Source organism: Leucoraja erinacea, chromosome 9, assembly GCF_028641065.1.
Source record: "Leucoraja erinacea ecotype New England chromosome 9, Leri_hhj_1, whole genome shotgun sequence".
Lineage (NCBI taxonomy): Eukaryota > Metazoa > Chordata > Chondrichthyes > Rajiformes > Rajidae > Leucoraja > Leucoraja erinaceus.
In genome coordinates, this window is record NC_073385.1 from 19539258 (window position 1) to 19566773 (window position 27516).

At 47.5% G+C, this 27516-nt stretch overlaps 1 protein-coding gene across 1 annotated transcript in view; it reads right to left on the bottom strand.

Moving 5' to 3' along the window:
* brf1b (BRF1 RNA polymerase III transcription initiation factor subunit b) overlaps window positions 1-27516 on the bottom strand; it is a 315095-nt gene that overhangs the window by 225817 nt on the left and 61762 nt on the right. The window contains exon 3 of the mRNA XM_055640253.1: window positions 22729-22902. Coding sequence (XP_055496228.1) covers window positions 22729-22902 — 174 coding nt within the window. The remainder of the gene's footprint in view (window positions 1-22728; window positions 22903-27516) is intronic.

Consider the following 27516-nt stretch of genomic DNA (forward strand, 5'->3'; position numbering starts at 1 on the left):
CAACCTCATCTATTGCATCCGCTGCTCTAGGTGTCAGCTGCTCTACATCGGTGAGACCAAGCATAGGCTTGGCCATCGCTTCGCCCAACAGCTCCGCTCGGTTCGCAATAACCAACCTGATCTCCCGGTGGCTCAGCACTTCAACTCCCCCTCCCATTCCGAATCCGACCTTTCTGTCCTGGGCCTCCTCTATGGCCAGAGTGAGTCCCACCGTAAATTGGAGGAGCAGCACCTCATATTTCGCTTGGGTAGTTTACACCCCAGCGGTATGAACATTGACTTCTCCAATTTCAGGTAGTCCTTGTGTTCTCCCTCTTTCCCCTCCCCTCCCCAGGTCTCCCACAGCCCACTGTCTCCGCCTCTTCCTTTCTTCTTCCCGCAGCCCCCCACCCCTCATCAGTTTGAAGAAGGGTCTTGACCTAAAACGTCACCTATTCCTTCGCTCCATAGATGCTGCCTCACCCGCTGAGTTTCTCCAGCATTTTTGTTTATCCATTCACACGTTCTGTAATCCCACTTTCCTCACCAACTCCCTACACATTAGGGGCAATATTACAGAGACAAGTTAACCGACAAAGCCAATGCGTCTTTGGGATGTGGGAGGAAACCCACACGCTTGCAGGGAGAATGTGCAAATTCAACACAGATAGTGCCCAAGGACAGGATCGAACACAGATCTCTGGCGTGTGAGGCAGCAAGTTTCTCCAGCATTTTTGTCTACCTTCAATTTAACCAGCATCTGCAGTTCTCTCCTATACAGTTCAACCATGATCCTGCATTAAGAGGCAGTGCTGCCCCAAGTGTGTTACTACTCCAGCTCCTATTTGTAATGTTCTCTCACGGCAGAGGCACCAGGAAATACCTGGCTGAATGTCCACGTTGAAAGAAAAGTGAGGGATGTTTTTTTTTTCCAATCATGATCCATGATTCACTCGGAAGGGAAAAATAATATTTTCAATTGTATAACTCTGAGGGAAGGAGGCCAGAGGGTGGAGATCAACATGGCGCATGGGGATTTCTACATAGGAATGCTACGTAGGTGGGCTTTTCTGTGTATACTGTACTGACTGGGGGCCATTGTGCTTGTGAACAGGGATAGTGTTGCTGAGCTACATACAAAAAGTGTACTTCACTGACCCAGTTGCACGTGATACTTCCCGGGATGGCGGGACTGTCATATGCTGAGAGAATGGAGCAGCTGGGCTTTCTATACTCTGGAGTTTAGAAGGATGATAGGATATCTCATTGAAACGTATAAAATTATTAAGGGTTTGGAAACACTAGAGGTAGGAAACATGGTCCCGATATTGGGGGAGACCAGAACCAGGGGCCACAGTTTAAGAATAAGGGGTAAGCCATTTAGAACGGAGACGAGGAAACACTTTTTCACACAGTTGTGAGTCTGTGGAATTCTCTGCCTCAGAGGGCGGTAGAGGCTGGTTCTCTGGATACTTTCAAGAGAGAGCTAGATAGGGCTCTTAAAGATAGTGGAGTCGGGGGATGTGGGGAGGAACAGGGTACTGATTGGGGATGATCAGCCATGATCACATTGAATGGCGGTGCTGGCTCGAAGGGCCGAATGGCCTACTCCTGCACCTATTGTCTATTGTCTATAATAAAGAAACCATTGGACTATAAAGCTACGGGCAACCTCATCATCCACTCAGAGCAACTGGGAAACCCTGCACAAAGAAAAGTCAATTCAACCGTCCACTGCGTGAAAACATCACTCTCATTACAGTGTGCAATAAGAAGCCAAGCCCAGCAATGAGATCATTACATTATTGTTTTTAATTAACTTTTTCTATCTGAAGAATAGCCTGTTCAAAATCGAAGAGCTTAAATCTGGCACAAAGTCTATGTTGGCTGGTTGCGTTTACCTCTGGTTGGGGTGACCTCTGGCTGGCTGACGTGACCTTTGGCCGGCTGAAGTGATCTTTGGCTAACTTTAGTGAGCGTTGGCTAGTTAACACCATTGGCTAGCCAAAATATATTTCACTGTATCTGGTACACGTGACAATAAAAAAATAACATTGAATTTAAACGTATGCCCTCGTGTTTTTGATACCTTAGAGATACACCACGGAAGCGGGGTCTTCGGCCCACTGAGTCCACGCCAACCAGTGGTCACTCATACACTAGTTCTATCCTATACACTAGGGACAATTTACCTACAAACCTGCACGTCTTTGGAACGTGGGGTGAAATCAGAGCACCCGGAGAAAACCCACGAGATGACATGCGGAGAGCACCCATTGTCAGGATCAAGGCAGCAAACTCTACTGCTGCACCACTGTGCCGCCCGCTATCATGGAGTAAAGATATAGATTACCCATTCTATGCCTCTGATAAATTTGCCTATCTCTCTCAGGTCAAATCTCAGCCTCGTTCACTGTTGGGAAAACAAACACAGCCCACGGCCTATCTATTCCCTTAACTAAAGTTCTCTAACTCAGACGACAAGCTGATAAAAATCCTCTTCACTTTCTCGAGCACAACCACATCCATCCTACGGTGCGGTGAGCAGAATCGCAGAATCTGATCAGCATTTTATAAACTTGCAACATAACCCCCTAACTTTTGCATTTCCAACTCAGTGACATTAACTGGAAGACATCGGAACGGCCAGTAATCAGTAACTGATTGTTATTCTCATAATGCACCACGTTCTTTCAAAAACAAACAATGATAAGTCTTTATTACACCGCAATTTCAGGACACGACGTACTGTGAACGACTATCAGAAGAACGTTCAGCTACTCAAGCCCAGTCCACCATTCAGTTTACACAGTGCACTGAATCTCAATCACCTACCTCAGCTCCGTCAGATATATTCAAGAATAATCTCACAATCGTATGTTATAGAGCTCCAATTATTTAAGTTATAAAGCTCCAATTATCACCAACATCCATGGTTTCCACAGGAGACCTTCTGGGACCAGTGGGCACCTCTGGGGCTGGTGTGCTGGTCGAAATGCTGCCTCTTAGCGCCAGAGACCCGGGTTCGATCCTGACCTCAGGTGCGACTGTGTGGAGTTTGCATGTTTTAGTTTAGTTTAATGTCACGTTGACCAAGATGCAGAGAAAAGCTTATTTGTTGCGTGCTATCCAGTCAGCGGAAGGATTATACATGATTACAATCGAGCCTCTCACAGTATACAGATACAGGATAAAGAAAATAAAGGGAATAATGTCTAGTGCAAGATAAAGTCCAGTGAAGTCGAGTCCCCAGTGTCCATGTGTGTGCACTCTGGTATTTCTCTCTTTGCACTAGCTGTTGTACATGTCTGGGTTGGTTGTACTCATGTCTAGTATGATGTTCCTGGATAGCATGCATCTCGATATATGTGACAACCTCATAAGCCAATACCTTGTTTATGCCAAAGATAGATACAAAATGCTGGAGTAACTCAGCGGGACAGGCAGCATCTCCGGAGAGAAGTTTATGCTGACAGGTTTGCATATTGTGCTAGTCCCATAGTCCTCTAAACCCTTCCTAGCCATATGTGCTCCATGGAATACATAGTCCAGGAACTATTCTGAAGAAAGGTTTTGGCCCGAAGTGTTGCCTATTCCTTCGCTCCTTAGATGCTGCTGCACCCGCTGAGTTTCTCCAGCACTTTTGTCGACCTACTATTCGGCGAACCTACCATTAATGGACAATGTTTCAACACATCAGTTTAACATTACCATGGCACCTAGGCTTTGTCCTTTAATCAAAGGTACCAGCTCTTCATTCTTACTACAGTTAAACAGCAGAATCAATCAAGGACAACATTTCATAATACTGTAATAAAAATGAACTGCAGATGTTGGTTTATACCAAAGATAGGCACAAAATGCTGGAGTAACTCACCTGGTCAGGCAGCATCTCTGGAGAAAGTGACTGACGCACTGAGTTACTCCAGCATTGTGTGTCGATCTTTCACAATGCTGCCTGGCTCCTGAAGACAGCCTGCCTTGCACTACTAGCCAGCTGAACAGGAAGAACCGCATTGCACCCGCGTTGCCTGCCGTCCGACACACGCACTTTGGAAAAGACATTAAAAGAGTTTTTATTTAGCGTTGACTGTTAGGGAGACTGGTAAGTAAGTAAATGCAGCTGGGAGATGTCAGCAATCACCATTCTGCAGCTGGTTGCCTGTAGAAAGCATCATGGCTAGCCAGGATCCTGCTGCCAAATGCAAGACATGGAAGGAGTAGATGATCATCATCGGCGGCCACTCGAAACGAGTATGACTGTGGTGGCCGATTGGGAAAGGGGGAGATGCAGCGAGACCTGGGTGTCATGGTACACCAGTCATTGAAGGTAGGCATGCAGGTGCAGCAGGCAGTAAAGAAAGCGAATGGTATGTTAGCATTTCATTGGGATCACGGAGACATGGCTCCAGGGTGACCAAGGCTGGGAGCTGAACATCCAGGGATATTCAATATTCAGGAGGGATAGACAGAAAGGAAAAGGAGGTGGGGTAGCGTTACTGATTAGAGAGGGGATTAATGCAATGGAAAGGAAGGACATTAGTTTGGAGGATGTGGAATCGGTATGGGTAGAGCTGCAAAACACTAAGGGGCAGAAAACGCTGGTGGGTGTTGTGTACAGGCCACCTAACAGTAGTAGTGAAGTTCGAGATGGTATCAAACAGGAAATTAGAAATGCGTGCGACAAAGGCAAAACGGTTATAATGGGTGACTTCAATCTACATATAGATTGGGTGAATCAAATTGGCAGGGGTGCTGAGGAAGAGGATTTCTTGGAATGTATGCGGGATAGTTATCTAAATCAACATGTAGAGGAACCAACGAGAGAACAGGCTATTTTAGACTGGGTATTGAGTAATGAGGAAGGGTTAGTTAGCAATCTTGTGTACGTGCCCCCTTGGGCAAGAGTGACCATAATATGGTTGAGTTCTTCATTAGGATGGAGAGTGACATTGTTAATTCAGAAACAATGGTTCTGAACTTAAAGAAAGGTAACTTTGAGGGTATGAGACGTGAATTGGCCAAGATTGACTGGCAATTAATTCTAAAAGGGTTGACGGTGGATATGCAATGGAAGACATTTAAAGACTGCATGGATGAACTACAAAAATTGTTCATCCCAGTTTGGCAAAAGAATAAATCAGGGAAGGTAGTACATCCATGGATAACAAGGGAAATCAGGGACAGTATCAAAGCGAAGGATGATGCGTACAAATTAACCAGAAAAAGCAGCATACCGGAGGACTGGGAGAAATTCAAAGACCAGCAGAGGAGGACAAAGGGCTTAATTAGGAAAGGAAAAATAGATTATGAAAGAAAACTGGCAGGGAACATAAAAACTGACTGCAAAAGTTTTTATAGATATGTGAAAAGAAAGAGATTAGTTAAAACAAATGTAGGTCCCTTGCAGTCAGAAACAGGTGAGTTAATCATGGGGAACAAGGATATGGCGGACCAATTGAATAACTACTTTGGTTCCGTCTTCACTAAGGAAGACATAAATAATTTGCCGGAAATAGCAGGGGACCGCGGGTCAAAGGAGTTGGAGGAATTGAGTGAAATCCAGGTTAGCCGGGAAGTGGTGTTGGGTAAATTGAATGGATTAAAGGCCGATAAATCCCCAGGGCCAGATAGGCTGCATCCCAGAGTACTTAAGGAAGTAGCTCCAGAAATAGTGGATGCATTAGTAATAATCTTTCAAAACTCTTTAGATTCTGGAGTAGTTCCTGAAGATTGGCGGGTAGCAAACGTAACCCCACTTTTTAAGAAGGGAGGGAGAGAGAAAATGGGGAATTACAGACCAGTTAGTCTAACATCGATAGTGGGGAAACTGCTAGAGTCAGTTATTAAAGATGGGATAGCAGCACATTTGGAAAGTGGTGAAATCATTGGACAAAGTCAGCATGGATTTACGAAAGGTAAATCATGTCTGACGAATCTTATAGAATTTTTCGAGGATGTAACTAGTAGCGTGGATAGGGGAGAACCAGTGGATGTGGTGTATCTGGACTTCCAGAAGGCTTTCGACAAGGTCCCATATAAGAGATTAGTATACAAACTTAAAGCACAAGGCATTGGGGGTTCAGTATTGATGTGGATAGAGAACTGGCTGGCAAACAGGAAGCAAAGAGTAGGAGTAAACGGGTCCTTTTCATAATGGCAGGCAGTGACTAGTGGGGTACCCCAAGGCTCAGTACTGGGACCCCAGCTATTTACAATATATATTAATGATCTGGATGAGGGAATTGAAGGCAATATCTCCAAGTTTGCGGATGACACTAAGCTGGGGGGCAGTGTTAGCTGTGAGGAGGATGCTAGGAGACTGCAGGGTGACTTGGATAGGCTGGGTGAGTGGGCAAATGTTTGGCAGATGCAGTAGAATGTGGATAAATGTGAGGTTATCCATTTTGGTGGAAAAAACAGGAAAGCAGACTATTATCTAAATGGTGGCCGATTGGGAAAGGGGGAGATGCAGCGAGACCTGGGTGTCATAGTACACCAGTCATTGAAGGTAGGCATGCAGGTGCAGCAGGCAGTAAAGAAAGCGAATGGTATGTTAGCTTTCATTGCAAAAGGATTTGAGTATAGGAGCCGAATGGCCTACTCCTGCACCTAATTTCTATGTTTCTATTGCAAAAGGATTTGAGTATAGGAGCAGGGAGGTTCTACTGCAGTTGTACAGCGTCTTGGTGAGACCACACCTGGAGTATTGCGTACAGTTTTGGTCTCCAAATCTGAGGAAGGACATTATTGCCATAGAGGGAGTGCAGAGACGGTTCACCAGACTGATTCCTGGGATGTCAGGACTGTCTTATGAAGAAAGACTGGATAGACTTGGTTTATACTCTCTAGAATTTAGGAGATTGAGAGGGGATCTTATAGAAACTTACAAAATTCTTAAGGGGTTGGACAGGCTAGGTGCAGGAAAATTGTTCCCGATGTTAGGGAAGTCCAGAACAAGGGGTCACAGCTTAAGGATAAGGGGCAAATCCTTTAAAACCGAGATGAGAAGAACTTTTTTCACACAGAGAGTGGTGAATCTCTGGAACTCTCTGCCACAGAGGGTAGTTGAGGCCAGTTCATTGGCTATATTTAAGAGGGAGTTAGATGTGGCCCGTGTGGCTAAGGGGATCAGGGGGTATGGAGAGAAGGCAGGTACGGGATACTGAGTTGGATGATCAGCCATGATCATATTGAATGGCGGTGCAGGCTCGAAGGGCCGAATGGCCTACTCCTGCACCTAATTTCTATGTTTCTATGTCCTCTCCTCTCCATAGGGTCGTCTACTTGTGGGTCTGCAGATGTCTGTAGAGGCCGATCCGCGATCCACACACCTTGGTGCAACGTGGGCAGTGGAGCCTGGCGGTGGTTGGTAGTCGTCGAGCCCCCTTCTCTCTCTCCTTACGGTGTTGTCGCATTGTCTCTGTGACACGGCGTAGTTCCATTTCGTGACGTGCAGCTCCTTCCTGCACGGATGTCCTCCAGGAGCGCCTGTCCAGTGCAATGTGCTCCCAGTTGCTCGATGTGATGTGGAATTTCTTCAGACTGTTCTTGATGTTGTCCTTGAAGCATTTCTTTGGCCCGCCTGGGGCTCGCCGACCTTCCTTCAATTGAGAGTACATCTCAATTGAACAACTTAAAAGCATTTAAGGGGAAGCAAGATTACTCACTTGGGAGAGCAGACTAGCAGGATGCATTGATGGGAGAATGTTAATACATTAATAGATTATTAACCAAGGTTTTAAGGGAATCGGTGGGGGAAAGGTCAGCATCTGGTGTCAGGTCACAGATAAGCTATTTGCACAGTAAAACAGCTCCAGGGGGCATTGGTATTGATTTTTTTGGTTTATTTTTGTCACGTGTACTGAGAAACAGTGAAAAACTTTGTTTAGGAAGGAACTGCAGATGCTGATGTCAATTGAAGATAGACAAAAAAAGCTGGTGTACCTCAGCGGGACAGGCAGCATCTCTGGAGACGAGGAATGGGTGACGTTTCGGGTCGACTTCGTGAAACTGGAAAAACTTTGTTTGCCTGCTATCCACTCAAATCAGACTGCACAAGTACAATCAAGCCCTCACAAGCAAAACAAGAGTGTTCAAAGAGAAAAATACCACCTTGCAGAATATAGTTACAGTATTATGGTGTCACAGTTGCAGAGAAACTGCAGGTAATAAATAAGTGCAAACGCTTCAGTTAGGTAGACTGGGAAATCGGGACTACACTCTTAGCTTATGAGCAGACCTTTCAGAAGTGTGATAACAGCAGGAAAGAATCTGTTCTTCAATCTGGTGACCCACGCTGTCGTGTATTTGTACGTTCTGACTGATGGAAGCGGGGAGGAGGAGGAATGACCAGTGTGGGAAATGTCCTTGATTACGTGTAGGAAGGAACTGCAAATATTGGCTTATACCAAAGACAGGCACAAAGTGCCGGAGTAACTCAGCGGTCAGGCAGCATCTCTGGGGAAAAAGGATGACTATGTTTCGGGTCGGAACCCTTCTTAAGATGCTAAAGTCCTAGATTACGTAGACTGCTCTCCCAGGTCTGTGTGAAGTGTAGATGGAGTCCACGTGGAGGGGTGGGGGGGGGAAGAGGCCGATTTGTGTGAGTGACTGGGCTGTACAACTCCATGCAATGTTTTGAGATCTGGTACCAAACCAAACTGTGATGCATCCCAATAGGATGCGCTCTACTGCACATCTGTACAAGTTAATATGAGTCATTGGAGACATGCCAAGCTTCCTTATCTCTCTGAGAAAGCAGGGGTGTTGATGTGCCTTCTGAGCAGTAGCTTTGCCCCTCCTGCCCCCATGAAATAGGGCACGGACAGCAGCATAGATCTGTTGAGCCAAGCGGCTTGTTCCCAGCTTGTGGAGTGAATGGAGCTCTGGATAATGCATCAGGTGTGTCCATGGAGACCACCCTCCCTGAGCACACACTGGCAAAGAGGCGTGGCAAATGTCTGAGCCAGTGTTCCATGAAATAAAGTCATAGAAACATAGAAAATAGGTGCAGGAGGAGGTCATTCGGCCCTTCGAGCCAGCACCGCCATTCATTGTGATCACGGCTGATCGTCCCCAATCAATAACCCGTGCCTGCCTTCTCCCCATATCCCTTGATTCCACTGGCCCCTCGAGCTCTATCTAACTCTCTCTTAAATCCATCCAGTGATTTGGCCTCCACTGCCCTCTGTGGCAGGGAATTCCACAAATTCACAACTCTCTGGGTGAAAAAGTTTTTTCTCTCCTCAGTCTTAAATGGCTTCCCCCTTATTCTAAGACTGTGGCCCCTGGTTCTGGACTCGCCCAACATTGGGAACATTTTTCCTGCATCTAGCTTGTCCAGTCCTTTTATAATTTTATATGTTTCTATTAGATCCCCCCTCATCCTTCTAAACTCCAGTGAATACAAGCCTAGTCTGTTCAATCTTTCCTCATATGACAGTCCTGCCATCCCAGAAGATCAATCTCGTGAACCTAGTCAAATCTCGCTCAGCCTGGGTCAGAAGAACATTGCTCCTGTTATTGCTACTCTATTTAGGAAACTTTCTTGGGACATAGAACGTAAAACAACACAACATACGAACATGTCCTTCGGCCTACGATGTGTCTGGTGAACATGAGCCCGAACATGGGCGGCACAGTGGTGCAGCCTGATCGCACCTGAGACGCGGGTTCCATCCTGACCTAGGCTGTTGTGTGTGTGTGTGTGTGTGTGTGTGTGTGTGTGTGTGTGTGTGTGTGTGTGTGTGTGTGTGTGTGTGTGTGTGTGTGCGTGTGTGTGTGTGTGTGTGTGTGTGCATGTGTGTGTGTGTGTGTGTGTGTGTGTGTGTGTGCGTGTGCGTGTGTGGGCGCGTGCGTGTGCGTGCGGAGTTTGCACGTTATTCCTGTGACCACGTGGGTTTCCTCTGTGTGCTCCGGTTTCCTCCAACACTTATAGGTCAATTGGCCCTCTGTAAATCAAAGATCTTATAGCGAAGCAAGATGGGTTACTCTCATGCAAACGTGAGGTACGCTCATGGGCGGATTCATGGGTGATTATAGGACACATTTTAGCAACCTGACTCCGCCATCTTGTTCCGCCATCTTGCTCCGCTTTCTTGCTCCCGCCTTCTTGCTTCCGGCCAAAGATTGGATCCGCAGCGGGGAGAAGGAGTGCGGGGCCCGGGGCAGCGGGGAGAGAGAGTGCGGGGCCCGGGGCAGCGGGGAGAGAGATTGCGAGGCCCGGGGCCCGGGGCAGAGTGCGGGGGGGGAGAGAGTGCGGGGGCAGCAGGGGCAGCGGGGAGAGAGAGAGTGGGGGGCAGCGGGGGAGAGAGAGTGCGGGGGGGGCCCGGGGGGAGCGGGGAGAGAGAGTGCGGGGGCAGCGGGGAGAGGAGAGTGTGGGGGGCCCGGGGCAGCGGGGAGAGAGAGAGTGTGGGGCCCGGGGCAGCGGGGAGAGAGGGTGCGGGGGAGCGGGGGGAAGGGGTGTGGGGCAGCGGGGAGAAGGAGTGCGGGGCAGCGGGGAGAGAGAGTGCGGGGCCCGGGGCAGCGGGGAGAGAGAGTGCGGGGCCCGGGGCAGCGGGGAGAGAGAGTGCGGGACCCGGGGCAGCGGGGAGAGAGAGTGTGGGGCCCGGGGCAGCGGGGAGAGAGTGCGGGGCCCGGGGCAGCGGGGGGGGAGAGCCTGGGGGGGCGGGGCAGCGGGGGGGGAAGGAGCCCGGGGCCCGGGGCAGCGGGGAGAGGGAGTGCGGGGCCCGGGGCAGCGGGGAGAGGGTGTGGTGCGGGGGCAGCGGGGAGAGAGCGGGGCAGGGGGAGAGGGAGTGCGGGGGGGCCGGGCAGCGGGGAGAGGGAGTGCGGGGCCCAGGGGAGAGAGAGAGAGGGTGCGGGGGCAGCGGGGAGAGAGAGTGCGGGGCAGCGGGGAGAGAGAGTGCGGGGCCCGGGGCAGCGGGGAGAGAGAGTGCCCCAAGACAATGTTTCTTATTTACAATGTTTCTTATTTAATGTCCCTTGTCTAGTCTGAAATAAAGTTCATTATTGGATTAGAAGAAATATAATTGTGTGTGTTATATACATTTATATAATTTTCATGTATGTGTGTTTATAAACATTTTATTCTTTAACAAGAATCAACAGAATTATGAACTAACAGAATTATGAATCTAACCCTATAATCACGCACAAAAAGTCCCCCCCTGTCAATCACCCTGCGAGTCGGGTCGGTTCCGGTTACTACAAAATCAACTCAAACACTGCTTGTGAGCCATTTAAAAAGAAATGATTTAAAAAACATTAAAAAAGACAATTACCAGAATCAAATTTTATTCTTGACAAGAAGTTTGAACTGACAGATTTATGAATCTGACCCACACAAACTGTTGCCCCGCAACATTGATTACAGTGCGAGTCGGGTCGGGTTAGGTAGGCTCAGGTTGCTAAAATGGGCGTGGAAAAATGCCCATGATCCCCTCCATAGCGTACTACACGTCAGTCCATTGCATTTAGCAGGAGTAGTCTATCTTGCTCTGCTATAGGATCTTTGCTGTAAATTACCCCAGTGTGTAAGGAGCGGATGAGAAAGTGGGATAACATAGAAGTAGTGTGAATGGGTGATCGATGGTTGGAACGCCCTCGGTGGGCCGAAGGCCTGCATCCATGATGCATCTCGAACACAATGAAACTAATCTCTTTGGCCTACACGTGATCCATATCCCTCCATTCACTGCATATCCACCTACCCATTTTAAAGTCTCATCTGGTGGATGATTAACAGCACTAAACATTTCACCATATTTCTGCACTGATCTTAGATAACAAGTGGCTTTAGTTTTAATGCGTCTCCAGTGTTTGAACAGGCGCAGGAGTGGAAGTCTTACCAAGCAACGAGAGATCGTCACAGTCCCACGTTCCTCTGGAACTACAGAGCCACATGCAGGAGTGCAGATACAAATCACCTCATCAAACATCAACACAAAGCCCTGCCTGCCCACAGCAACCAGGTCTTATCTACAATCAAGGTTTGCAATTGCCGGTAATAGATTGTCCAACGTGAGTGATTAGGTAAAGGATGAGATCATGGAGCCATGAGGAACAGCTGGAGATAAGGAAGCTATGCCAAAGGGTGACTGTGCAACTCTTCCCGTCTTCCAACAAGTCAACAGACACCAGTGTTGTATGCACTGTATACAGAGTCACGCAGACCATTCTGTGCGCAGCCAAGCGATTACAGACTTATTCAGTGGTCTGAGGGAGAAATGACTTGTACATTTATGGTTAAGAAAGAACTGCAGATGCTGGAAAAATCGAAGACCCGAAACGTCGCCTATTCCTTCGATCCATAGATGCTACCTCACCCGCAGAGTTTCTCCAGCATTTTTGTCTACCTTCGTATATTTATGGTGACGCGTGGAACTGTAGATCCTGGTTTATAATTAAATATACAAAGTGCTGGAGTGAAGCAGACTGGAGAATGTGGATAGGTGATGTTTAGGACCAGAATCCCTCTTCAGACTGATTGTGGTGGGGTGTCAATAGACAATAGTCTCAGAAGTAGGCCATTCGGCCCATTCAGCCAGCACCGCCATTCAATGTGATCATGGCTGATCATCCACAATCAGTACACCGTTCCTGCCTTCTCCCCATATCCCCTGACTCCGCTATCTTTAAGAGCCCTATCAAGCTCTTTCTTCAAAATATCCAGAGAACCGACCTCCACCGCCTTCTGAGGCAGAGAATTCCATAGACTCACAACTCTCTGTGTGAAAAAGTGTTTCCTCATCTCCGTTCTAAATGCTTGCTGGTTGCATTTCGTTGTCGCTGTGATGCATTTCGTTGTCTCTGTACTGTACACTGACAATGACAATTAAAATTGAATCTGAATCTGGTTCTGGACTCCCCCAACATCGGGAACATGTTTCCTGCCTCTAGTGTGTCCAAACCCTTAATAATTTTAAACGTATCAATAAGATCCCCTCTCATCCTAAATTCCAGAGTATACAAGCCTAGCCACGCCATTCTCTCAGCATATGACAGTCCCGCCATCCCGGGAATTAACCTGGTGAACCTACGCTGCACTCCCTTAATAGCAAGAATATTCTTCCTCAAATTAGGGGACCAAAACTGCACACAATTCTCCAGGTGTGGTCTCACTAGGGCCCTGTACAACAATGTCATTGTTCTGTGTCGGTACATATGACAATTAGAGCCTCTGGACTCTCTCCCACATTGATACTGCCAGCTGCTATAGACACCACCCCTCTACAACTCGAGGATTTCCATGACAAATTGGAGACCAGCAACTACAGAGATCAAAAGGCAAACAGCGCTGAGAGGTGTGCCGAACCTCGGGAATCTGAAGAACTAATTTAACGTTAGCTACACAGCACAACATGTGCAGGAACAAACTTCAAACCCCTTTTGAAGTTCTGACAACATTTCTCAAGCCTTGGTTTATGTTTTTTTCCCAAGCTTGCCTTGATGTGCAAAAAACCTGCAGCTTGCAAGTCTCTAATCCAAGTCATGAAGTTTAACCTTTAGATTATAGGTTTCTGATGAACCAAAGTGCTATTCATTAACGGTTTGTATTACAAGGGTTGAGTGTGCTTGAAAGAAAACAGCAATACTCCACTGATCTTAATTCAACATTACTCAATTCAAATTAACACATAATTGAATTTTTCTAGAGATAAACAGCCTTAAATTGTTCAGCTGCAACGCACTTGAAATGGGATAAAGAGAAATTACTTTGATAATTTTTAAGAAGGAACTGCAGATGCTGGAGAATCGAAGGTAGACAAAAATGCTAGAGAAACTTAGCAGATGAGGCAGCATCTATGGAGCGAAGGAAATAGGCAAAGTTTCGGTCGAGACCCTTCTTCAGACTGGATAACTTAATAAATCGTACATGTTCATAAGTTCAAGGAGCAGAATTAGGCTATTCAGCCCATTATGCCAACTCCGCCATTCAATGATGGTTGATCTGCAGTATCTTTCCGTCTCAACCCCATTCACCTGCCTTCTCCCCATAACTGTCCATCTCCAATCTGTCAATCTCTACCTTAAAAATATCCATCGACTTGGCCTCCACAGCCTTCTGTGGGAATGAATTCCACAAATTCACCATCCTCTGACAAAAGAAATTCCTCCTCATCTCCTTCCTAAAGAAACGTCCTTTAATTCTGAAGCAATGCCCTCTGGTCCGAGACTCTCCCACTAGTGAAAGCATCCTCCCCACATCCACTCTATCCATGCCTTTCACTATTCAGTAAGTTTCAATGAGCCGCCCCCCCATCCTTCTAAACAGGCCCAGTGCCGTCAAACGCTCATCGTATGCTAACCCAATCATCCCTGGGATCATTCTCGTAAACCTCCTCAGATATGAGGCCCAAAGCTGCTCACAATATTCCAAATGTGGTCTGACCTATGGCCCATCGAGTCTGCACCGACCAGCAATCGCTCCGTACACTAACCTGCACACCAGGGAGGAAACCGGAGCACCCGGCTAAAACCCACGTGGGCACAGTGAAAGCATACAAACTACATACAGACAGCGCCCGTGGTCAGGATCAACCCAGATCTCTGGCGCTGTGAGACAGCAACTCTACCGCTGCGCCACCATGCCACCTATCAAACAAATTCCGTAAATAATGCATGTGCGGCACAAAACAAACAGAACGGGGTGGTGGGTATACGGAACAAGCTGCCACATAGGCGATAAGGTGGGGACAATTACAATGTTTAAAAGACATCTGGAGAGGTATTCAGATACAAGATTTAGAAGAAAATGGGCTAAATGCAGGAAAATGGGGTTAGTGTAGATAGGCATCTTGGTCGGCATGGAGGAGATGGACCAAAGGGCCTGTTTCCATGGCCTATAACTCCATGACATGGAGTCAACAGATTTATAAAGCTGATAAGACATTATCTCCAACAGCCTTTGCCTTTGGACTCATTTATACCCACAACAGTGAGATTCAGCAAATTGTCACCGAACTGGGCACATGTTGGGATGGGCTGGGGAAAACCCTGGAGAGATAGTCCAACTTGGCAAAGATAAGTAAACTTCTCTTCTTTCAAAGACCGGCCCGTTTTACATTGAAGCTCATGAGCAGCTCCCTGCTAAAGCTCTACCAAAGCCAACTTCATAATCACCAGGCTTGGTAAACTGAACCTTTCATCCCATCCTCACCACAATTTTGGATTGAGAATTCTGCTCTGAAATTAGTCTCCAGTCTTCAGCTTCTCAACCTTGTAAACAGAAAACCCCTCAGCTGCAGATTGCAATGCTGCCAGATTCTAGGTCAACGGGATTAAAGAATTGAAGACAAAGGCACTGGCATAAACCTCGCAGCTGTAGTTGTTAAATCCTGAGCATCCATTTTATGTCTGTTCTTCCTACAACCACTGAGGCAACAAGATTTACAGCATCGTGATCTTCAGAAAGGGGAGCTCGGGAAGAGCCTGTGGAGGTTTCTCTTACATAGAAACATAGAAATTAGGTGCAGGAGTAGGCCATTCGGCCCTTCGAGCACCACCATTCAATGTGATCACGGCTGATCATCCCCAATCAGTACCCCGTTCCTGCCTTCTCCCTGACTCTGCTATTTTTAAGAGCCCTGTCTAGCTCTCTCTTGAAAGCATCCAGAGAACCTGCCTCCACCACCCTCCTCCGTTCCCATGCAATTCCAATGCATGGGAACGCAGGATGCTGCGGAGAGCGGTGGACACAGTGGGGTCTATCACGGGCAAACCCCCCCCCCCCTCCCCCCCCATCGAAAGCATTGACCCCAGGCGCTGCCTCGAGAAGGCGGCATCTACCATCAAGGATCCCCACCATCGAGGCCGTGCCCTCTTCCCACTGCTACCATCGGGCAGGAGGTACAGAAGCCTGAAGTCCCACACCACCGGCTTCAGGAACAGACTCTTCCCTGCAACCATCACGTCTTGAATCAACCAGCACAACCCTACCTCAGCAACAGAACGCTACGCATTTAGGGCACTAATGCACAGGCATGGGCTTGTTGCTTTTTAATTATATTTTGCACTAATGTTCAGGTTGTCATTTTTCTTTTCACTGTCTTGTGTGATTTATGTATAACTTGTTTTTGTACGTTTGTCTGCCTATGTGCCTCTGATGCTGCTACAGGCCAGATTTTCATTGTACCTCTACCTCATCATCATAGAACAGTACAGCACGAGAGCAGGCCCTTCGCCTCACAATGTCTGTGCCAAACATGATGCCAAGACTGACTTATCGACCTTATTATAAGTGATCCATATCCGTCTAATCTCAGCATGTCATGCACCTATCCAAAAGTCTCTTACACGACACAATCGTATATAGACAATAGACAATTGGTGCAGGAGTAGGCCATTTGGCCCTTCGAGCCAGCACCGCCGTTCATTGTGATCATGGCTGATCATCCCCAATCAGTACCCCTTTCCTGCCTTCTCCCCATATCCCTTGACTATCTTTAAGAGCCCTATCTAGCTCTCTCTTGAAAGCATCCAGAGAATCGGTCTCCACTGCCTTCCGAGGCAGAGAATTCCACAGATTCCACAGATTCACAACTCTCTGCATGAAAAACTTTTTCCTCGTCTCCGTTCTAAATGGCCTACCCCTTATTCTCAAACTATGGCCCCTGGTTCTGGACTCCCCCAATATCGGGAACATGTTTCCTGCCTCTAGCGTGTCCAATCCCTTAATAATTTTACATGTTTCAATGAGATATGATAAACGTACCACAACATACCATTGTTGTGAAATGACAATAAACACAACTTGACTTGAGCATGCAATTACAACAGGTCTCCCCACTCAACCTTCTTAGCAGGGCATAGAAAAATCCCACAACAAAGTCTTGAAAAGTATTTGAGGACAATTTGCAAGCCTTCTAAAACACTTCCCTGGCTAGCTGACCGGGGACAGGACAGGCACCACAAAAATGCACAACCTTTTTTTTCAGTGAACGCCCGTCGTTTTTTTATTTTTTAAGTCAAAGCTCAAAGAGCACCAGTGACAAAGCTGGCAGCATGCCACGTTACTTCCTGCTTCCAGCCCAGTGATGCCCTGTGTACGTCCAGCATTTTGTGTTTTCATTTCAGTTTTCCGTCGTTTGTGAGTTCTGTCTCTATTGCTATAAAAAGCTGCATGTTTTGGTTTGAGGGGGGTGGGGCAGAAGGAGGTGATTTTTGACAAGGAGGGAAAGGGAAAGAGCAGGCTGTGTCTTGATTCCTTGGAGCCCAGGAGGATCAGTAGTGATCTTATAGAGGTGCACAAAATCATGAGAGGAATAGATTGGGTAAACACAGAGCCTTTTGCCAAGAATAGGGGAAATCGAGAACGACAGAACATAGATGATATAAGGTGACGGGGGAAAAAGATTTAATAGGAACCGGAGGAGTAACTTTTTGCACACAGTGGGCGACACGGTGGCGCAGGGGTTGAGTTGCTGCCTTACAGCGCCAGAGACCCGGGTTCAATCCGGACTGCGGGTGCTGTCTGCATGCAGATTGTATGTTCTTCCCATGACCTGCGTGGGTTTTCACCAGGATCTCCGCTTTATGCCCACACTACAAAGAGGTACAGGTTTGTAGTTTATTTGGCTTCTTTAAATTGTAAATTGTTCCTAGTGTGTGGGATAGTGCCAGTTAATGGGGTGATCGCTGGTCTGTGTGGATCTGTTTACACGCTATATGATTAAAGTTCTAAGTCTTAACGGTTCTGAATCCATCCATGTCCTCCGCAGATGCTGCCTGACTTGCTGAGTTACTCCAGCACTCTGTGAAACGTCACCTATCCATGTTCTTCAGAGATGCTGCCTGACCCGCTGAGTTACTCCAGCACTGTGTGTTCTATATGCACCATTCCAGTATCTGCATTTGCTTGCGTCTCTAAGATTTGCAATAATACATTGCACTGAGCCCAGGCAGAGGGTCTCTGCCTGTTGCAGTGTTCAGCATCTTTGTGTGGATGGCTCTTTTCCTCTCGAACTCCGCGCATGACGTCTTGCACATCCTCTTCCAGCCTTCTGTCTGAAGCACAAATAGGCTCGGCCAGATATAAATCTTTTATTGATGGGGTGTGACGTGCTGCAGATGGACCCATACAGGCCATTGTGATTCATGTTGCAGTTCCGCCGTGTGAACGTTTAATAAGAGGTTTGAAATAAAGGACCATTGTACAGATGGTTCCTGGCAAGAGCACTGATGTTTATTCCTGGGCTTCCAGATCCAAACTGCTCCTCAATGCCACTAGGCAACACGACTCCACCCCCAACCACCCACTCTTCTCCCCTCCTCCTCCTCCTCCACACCAGCCTGCGTTATCCAGGCCACTGCCGAAACATTTACATCTGGAAATAACCCACCACTCCGGGATAACACAACTTCTCTGCAATTACTTTAGTTTATTGTCACGTGTACTGTGGTACAGTGAAAAGCTTTTGCTGCGTGCTTACATGATTACAATCGAGCCGTCCACAGTGCACAGATACAGGATAAAGGGAATAACGTTTAGTGCAAGATAAAGTCCTGTAAAATCCGATTAGAGATAGTCCGAGGGTCTCCAATGAGGTAGATGGGAGTTCAGGACTGCTCACTAGTTGATGAGAGGATGGTTCAGTAGTCTGATAATAGCTGGGAAGAAACTGTCCCCAAGTCTGTAGGAGGTATTTTTTGTTCAGATTTCACCACATTGCTTGCTAATTAATTCTCGACATCCCAATCAGTCAACCCACCCACTCCCACTCCGTCCCATTCAATTCCCACAGCTACGACGCAGATAAATCACAGTAATCATTTTAGCCACAGTGACACGCTGACATCATCCCACTGTAACCAAAAATAAAAGTGCCTTTGTCAGATGCGTGAGTGGGAGAATGAGAGAACGGCAGAGCTCAATGCCCAGGGTGGTACCACACAAAACAGCTGTGACCGCAATTCACCCTCCACTGCTGCCATCACTCGCCACCTAACTAATCTGCAGTTATTAGTTTAGTTTAGAGATCCAGCATGGAAACAGGCCCTTCAGCCCACCGAGTCCCTGATGACCAGCGATCCCCGTACACTAGCACTATCCTACACACTAGGGACAATCTACAATTTTTACCACAGCCAATTAACCGACACACCTGCACGTCTTTGGGATGTGGAAGGAGACCGGAGCACCCGGAGGAATCCCACACGGTCACGGGGAGAAAGTAGAAACCACGTACAGGGGCCACCCGTAGACCTAAACCTGGGTCACTGACACTGTAAGGCAACAACTCCCATCGTTGCACCACCATGCCGCCCCAAATAGACACATTTAAAATCGCACACACCGACTGGGGCTGGTTTCACAAAGGCTTCTGTTCAATTTGAACAAAGCAATGTGATGGTGAAGGTAGAAACGATAGTGGCGTTTAAGGGACTTTGGATGGGCACATGGATCGGCAGGGGATGGATTATTTGCAAGCAGATAAGAGTTGCTCTTGGCATCATGTTCGGCACGGACATTGCGGGCTGAAGGGCCTGTCCTGGTGCTGTACTGTTATACGTTCGAAGTAAAAGGAAAAAAGATTGTCTGGTTTAGACAATAGGTGCAGGAGTAGGCCCTTCAGCCCTTTGAGCCAGCACCGCCATTCAAGAGACAATAGACAATAGGTGCAGGAGTAGGCCATTCGGCCCTTCAATGTGATCATGGCTGATCCCCAATCAGTACACCTTAATTTATGAGACTACGTATCATTGTGGGATAGATAGTCACCGGGACCAGCAAAAGAGTCTGAAAAAGGGTCCCGACCTGAAATGATCTGCTCTTCATTCCCTCCAAAGATGCTGCCTGATCCACTGACTTACTCCAGTGTTTTGTCTTTCGCTCAGCATTCCAGCACCTGCACTTCCTTGTGTCTCCAAGACACCATGCTTACTCCCTGCTAGGAACCACTGCCTCACAGCACCAAAGACCGGGTTCGATACTTACCTCGGGTGCTGACTGTGTGGAGCTTGAACGTTCTCCCTGTGACCGCGTGGGTTTCCTCTTGTGCTCTGGTTTTCACCCACATCCCAAAGACGTGCGTGTTTGTAGGTTTGTATGGCTGTCTGTAGATTGTCTCAAGTGGGTGGAAGAGAAAGTGGGACATCATAGAACTAGTACGAACGGGTGATCGATGGCCGGCATGGACTCGGTGTGCCGAAGGGCCTGTTTTGATTTAATTCAATTCGAAAAGGCAGATCACAGCTTTGGTGAAAAATGCAGGGACTGTAATCCGGAGATGATTTACATGAAACAACTCAAATTCAACATTTCCTGCCGACAAACAGTGAGAACAACGCCAGCACGACAATGGCTAGTGGATTGAAGAGAGATGCCAAACATTGTTAGTGTGGGGAAGTGCGAGGCAAAGCCGGGGAAAATATGAGAGAAGGTTAAAGTGAAAACTCATGGATTTCACAGGGATGTGAAAATCAGTTTAATTAATAGAAAGACAGAAGGATTTCCACTTACATCACAGGAATGTTTTGAAGCTCACTAAGAACTTCTGCAATACAGAACAGTAGTTCCCAGTTTATATAAAGAGCTGCTTGTTTCTACTTTCGAGATACAGTGCAGAAACAGGCCCTTCGGCCCACCGAGTCCATGCCGACCAGCGAACCCCACACACTAACTCTATCCTACACACACACACTGGGGACAATTCACAATTTTACTTGAGCCAATTAACCTACAAACCTGTACGTCTTTGTAGTGTGGGAGGAAGCTGGAGCACCCGGGGAGAATCCACGTAGTTACGTGCAAACTCCGTACCGACAGCGTCTGTAGTCACGATCGAACCCCGGGTCTCTGTGCCGCTGCGCCACCGTAACACCCGGTGCCTGCTAATAGCAACCTAATAATTTACAAAATAGGCAGGGCAGTATCTTCAGACATGCATTTATTTCACTTTTAACCATCTGCAATTATACCCAGATCTAGTCCAAGTAATGTGAATGACACAACCAATGTTGGGAACACTTTCCTGTCATTCGACCCTCTGTGTTCGCCAGAATCATAGCACAGTACTTTACAGAAAAGGGGCATTGACTCAACGAGTCAGCTTCGAGGAATAAGCCAGTGAATCATACAATGCGTCTCCTTCCTCATCTCTGCATTGTATCCTGCTAGTATTTAACACTGCTCTTTGATGGCTAATACTGATTTTCAAGCCGTCACTCTGGCAGGCAGGCAGTGTGTGCAAATTATAATTATTCACTGCACAGTTATTTCCTTGCAACAACTGTTTTTTTTCTGCCAACCCTTTGGCTTTTGATTATTGATCGCCCATTGGAAACATTAATCTACCCAACCCCTCATTAGTTTACACACCGATATCCAATGTTTCCTCGTTCAAGGACAGCAAACCGAACCCATTCCTAATTCCTCTGCACATGCATCATGCCTAAAAACTGCACCGTCTCAAGGACTTCCTGTCCTTCCTAAAGCAATCTGCTGTGGACTGGCTAGCCATCAGAGAAGATGATGCCAGAACAAGGGACAGTTGTGGCTGTAAAACCCCGTTTGCACTTGCAAGAAAAGAATCCTTGCTGAACCTCCCATGCAGAACAACATTGAATGAGGAAGCTGATCATTGCCACAGCCAGTCTGTCTCAACTGGTAGCATTAAAGTTACTAGACTGATCAAAATTGCAAACTTTTTTGATTTCCTGTCATCCCATGTAAATTGCTTCTTACCTGTAAAATATAAGTTGATGTGGGTGTGAAGGAACTACAGATGCTGGTTTAAACCAAAGACACAAAAAGCTGGAGCAACTCAGTGGGTCAGGCAGCATCCCTGGAGAAAAGGAATAGGTGGCGTTTCGGGTCGAGACTCTTCCTCAGACGGAGAGTCAGGGGAAAGAGAAACGAGAGATATAGATGGTGATATACAGAGACATAGGACATATGAAACTCCTAAATGAGGTAATAGTTATAGATACCATGTCACACGGCAGGGAAACGTCTTTCTACCCAACTCTCCCATGCTGACTAAGATGCCCATTTCAATTTGCGTCCAGTCTGAAAACGGTGACGACCAGGTTTGGCTCAGCTTCTTCCCAAAAAACGTCCGGCTCTTGGAACACTACATAACACCAACCAAACTGAGTAATGGATGGTCTTGGTTGCATGAAGGACTTTGGGGTTTTTTGCAATAGTATTGGGTTATTAATTTGTTGAATTTTCCTTTGTTTATTATATACCTATGAGTATTGTGCTCAAAGGACAGTTATGCCGCTGCAAGTAAAACTTGTATTCTTCTATTGTCAGTACTTATGACACGTAAACACTCAACTCTTGAACTTGAGGACCAACATTATCCCTTTCTGTAACTCCCTTGAAATGCAGAGAATTGTGGCACTGTTCCCCAACCTACCTCATTGGAGGCCCTCGGACTAGCTTTAATCGGTCTTTAGCTTGCACTAAACTTTATTCCCTTTATCATGTATGTGTACACGGTGGACGGCCCGATTGTAATTATACACTGTCTTTCCTGTCTGGTTAGCACGCGACAAAGCGCTTTTCACTGTACCTTGGTACAATAAACTAAACTGAACTGAAGGCTCACTCACTGCCAACCTGTCATTTTACAGAGGGCAGAGCTGGCTTTACACATTCACAAAACACAAGGCAGGAAAGATTGAGTACAATATCAATATAACACAGTTAAATGTAGACGCTGGGAGAATTTGCAGTTATAAAACATGATCTAATTCACCTTGAAATTGCCGTTGAAGGCTAGCAGCATGTGAAAAGGATACGAGGAGTCCCCTCCGTGCGACAGACCAGATAGAGACAGGCAGCAACAACGTGGCTCATCTTTCGGCCACGAGTCAGGCGCTTGCTCACCGCCATTTTGAAGAAGTTGAAGGCGGTGTCGAGGCAGTGTTGGTTCAACTGCAGCTGGTTACCCAGATGGTGAATCTGCCGTCGACCTAGGTGCAAACAGCAGGAAGAAAATCAGGGCACGAGGAACTGCAGATGCCGCTTCACAAGAGAATTGTAAACGAACTACAGAGAATTGTGGACGCAGCCGAGACCATCACTTAGCAATGTTACAAAATTTTGAGATTTAAAAAATCAAGTCTGCAATTAATCCCATCAGATAAACATAACAATAAGTTTAATTTGACACCTAATTCACTTTCATATCTCAAGTAATAAAAAAGTTATGGCCATTTTCATACTCGGAAATTAGCAGCTTGTTCCCTATTGATTTTCTATGGACATAACAAAAAAGCTGTGATCGAGGACAGTCAAAAGCCCATAACCTTCTTAAAAATTAAGAGAACTGAATGAAATTTTAGATAGATTGAACCATTCTGAAACAAATATAAAATAATCTTACTTGGAGGACCTGAAATTAAAGCATATAATTAGTTAGTTACCCAATTGTAGCTAATTTGAAACTTCAATTACTAGATCTAAACATCTATCAATTTCTTAATAAATTATTAACATTTTTAAATAGCCTAAGTGTCCAAATAATATTCACAAATAATTCACAATAAAACATGATTTTTAAATCTCATTTACATCAATTTATAGGCCAAATGGAAGGAATTTAGTGTTCAATTGCTGTAAATTAAAGTCAATTTAAATCAGCTTTCTAGTGGGTTCCTGGGAACGCGCTGGTTTAGAACGTTCACATTGCGCTGGATTTGTGCCCTCAAATGCCCAGAAAAATACTGCGGGATATAAAGAGCCCAAAATGAACTATTCGCTATAGAAAACTTTATTGACAGGGTTCTTAAGAAGCCCAATTTAATGTAAAAATAAGGTACATACCTTTAATTGTTTGCTTTATAAAACCCTGGGGCTGCGAGAGGTTGCGAGTTTAGAGAGTGATTTTAAAACTACTATAACTATTATACAAGGCCATAAAAACTAATAATACCTTTTGTGATGGGGTCTTCCAGCGATTTTCCGTTAATGATTTACTAGGCTGAACATTTTCGATTACAACAGCCTAGTAAAAATCGCGTTTTAAACCCGCCCCCTCTAAACAGCGCCAGAATCGCGCACACGGGGTGGGGCAGATACTCAGACACGATTCAGGTAGGTTTTGTAACATACCTACATCACTCAAACCAACCTCCCTTCCATTGACTCCATCTACACCTCACTCTGCCTCGGCAAGGCCAGCAGCAGCAGCAAGGAGCAGTCTCACCCCAGTTTTTCTCCTCTCTCCCATCAGGCAAAAGGTACAGTATTGTGAAAACACCATCTCCAGATTCAGGGAGTTTCTCTCCAGCTATTATTTGATTAGGCAACTGAACCAGTCAACCAACAACTTGAGAGCAGTCCTGACCTACTATCTACCTCATTAGAGAATCTTGGACCATCTTTGATCGGACTTTACAGGTTTTATCTTACACTAAATGTTATTCACGATATTGTAGTGCGTGGGTCTCAAAATGAGGCAAGTAGTCCGAAGTTTGAGAAGCACTTTACTTTAATTCCTCCCGGTTCAGGGGAAGACGAAACCAGGGAAAGATGGCACCCAAACCCTGCCTTTTATACCCTCCGGCTAAGGACCGCCTCCGGACTGCACCACTCCTGTGCCGAGGGGTTCGGCAGTATAATGGGACGACCCTTAGGAGCCACCACAGGACCCCCCCCCCCCCCCAGAACCAGAGGCACAAAACGCACCGGCGGGCGCACGACCCGGCCGGCCCGCGTGCGGAAGTCAGCAGATCCTGGGGCTTGCGGGGGCGTAGGTGGAGGGACAGGTCGAGGGGCCGGCGGGAGGACAGGTGGAGTGACAGGTGGAGGGAGTCGTGTGGGGGGACGCCCTCGGGGCCGAGGTTGAGCAACCAGCACCGGCTGGTCAATGTCCAGGTGCGCCGGCTTTAAACGGTCAATTGACATGGCCTCCGGCCGGCCCCCCATGTCCAGGACAAAAGTCGACTGCCCGTGTTCCAGCACCCGGAACGGGCCCTCGTACGGCCTCTGGAGTGGCGTCCGGTGGGCATCACGGTGCAGGAAGACGTATGGGCAGTCTGTGAGGGCCATTGGCACGTGTGGGCGAAATGTCCCATGGCGGGACGTTGGGACGGGTGCGAGCCTGCCAACTCGCTCGCGAAGGCGTTGAAGGGTGGAGGAGGGCGTTTCCTGCTGCTCCGGCGCCGACGGCACGAACTCCCCGGGCACTGTGAGTGTCGACCCGTACACCAGCTCCGCCGATGATGAGGCCAAGTCCTCTTTGGGAGCGGTCCGGATGCCCAGCATGACCCACGGCAACTCGTCTGGTTCCAGCAGGCGGAGGCCGAGTTCAACCTGCGGGGCATCACGGTCGATGCCACCCGTTTCTATTACCTGGTGGGAGCCCTCGACCTGGATGCGGTGGAAGAAGTATCGGACTTCCTCGCAGCCCCCCCGGACAATAATAAATACCTCGGCCTGAAACAGCTCCTGCTCCAAATTTACGGACTAAGTAGGATGGAGCGGGCAGGTAGGATCCTGCATATGGGTGGCCTGGGCGACCGGCGGCCATCTACCCTCCTAAAGGAAATGGTGGCGTTATTAGACGGGCACACGCCGTGCCTGTTGTTCGAGTACACTTACCTGCATCTGCTGCCGGCCTACATTCGATTGCAACTCACCGACGCCTCGTTTGACGACCTTCGGGCCCTCGGGAGGCGCGCCGACGCCATGTGGATGGCGCGCCCTGATGACGTCAGCGTGCTGGGCGTCAGCAGAGACGAGGTCGCGCTGAGGTCGACGCGCCTGGATGACGTCAACGCGCTGGCCGTCGGCAGGCACGCCGATGACGTCAACGCGCTGCGAGGAAGTCCGATACTTCTTCCACCGCATCCATGTCGAGGGCTCCCACCAGGTAATAGAAACGGGTGGCATCGACCGTGATGCCCCGCAGGTTGAACTGGGCCTCCGCCTGCTGGAACCAGATGAGCGGCCGTGTGGTCCAGAAGCTGGGCAGTTTTACGGAGACCGCGTCCAGAGACAGGGTCGGGCTGGCGTGTGAGGAGGTAGGGCTTTGTTCGGTCTCCATCATGATGCCAATGGAGCGTCGGGGGTCACCAATGTAGTGCGTGGGTCTCAAAATGAGGCAAGTAGTCCGAAGTTTGAGAAGCACTTTACTTTAATTCCTCCCGGTTCAGGGGAAGACGAAACCAGGGAAAGATGGCACCCAAACCCTGCCTTTTATACCCTCCGGCTAAGGACCGCCTCCGGACTGCACCACTCCTGTGCCGAGGGGTTCGGCAGTATAATGGGACGACCCTTAGGAGCCGCCACAATATTCCCTTTATCGTGTATCTGTGCACTGCCAACGGCACGATTGTATTCATGTAGTCTTTCCACTTACTGGTTAGCACGCAACAGGCTTTTCACTGTACCTCCGTAACGTGACAATAAACTAATGACCAAACAAAAAGACCTAAAGTGCCTGAGTAACAGTGGCTTTGCTGGTAGAGGTGCTGCCTCACAGCGCCAGAGACACGGGTTCAATCCCAACCTCTGGTACTTTCAGCGTGGAATTTGCATGTTCTCCCTGTGACTGCGCAAGTTTCCTCCGGGTGACTTTAGACTTCATAGATATAGCATGGAAACAGGCCCTTTGGCTCACCGAATCCACACCAACCAGAGATCACCCTGTACGCTAGCACTATCGTACACACTCGGGGCAACTTAAAATTTCCATCAGCCAATTAACCTGCAATAAACCTGTACATCGTTGGGAGTGTAGGAGCACCCTACAGAGTGGTCACAGAGAGAACGTACAAATTCCGTACAGACAACACTCAGTCAGAATCGGACCCGGGTCTCTAACGCTGTAAGGCAGCAACTCTACAGGTGCACCACTGTGCCATCCAGTTTCCTCCCACATCCCAAAGATGTGTAGGTTTGTAGGTTAATTGGCCATCTGTAAATTGCCCCTAGTATGTAGGGAGTGGACAAAAACGTGAGATAACATAGAACTAGTGTGAACGGGTGGTCAGTGTGGACCTGGCGGGCCGAAGGGCCTGTTTCCAAGCTGTATCTTTCAATTCAAAACTTTATAGTTAGAGGCAAAAAGAAAAATGCATGGAACTTACACAATGCCAATGATGAGAACTTTGGTGAAAAACTTGGTCCTTGGTGGCTAAAAATAATTTTCCATTAAATCACAGTCAGAGTGATACAGAGACAGGCCGCAATCGCACCATGCCAAACATCTCTTGCATTCATCTATTGACCAGCACTTGGTCTGCAGCCTTCTATATTGCAAGTTACCCCTCAGGTTCATATTAAATCTTTTCCCTCTCATCTTAAACTAATGTCCTCTGGTTCTCGATTCCCTTACTCTGGGCAAGCAGACCTTGTCATGCATAAGCCAGGATGCTGTCCCGATTCTTCAAGGTACATCATTGCAAACATTGAACTTGTTTTCTCTGCCACTCTTATGCTACAATGCTGAGAAACTATCTTCTGCTCTCTGATATCCTTCGCTTTGCTCTACCTGTTAGACTTATGTCTCGCTAGATTGCAATCATGTACAGTATTTGATTGGATAGTAGGCAAACGAAAGCATTTCAGTGCGCACAGAT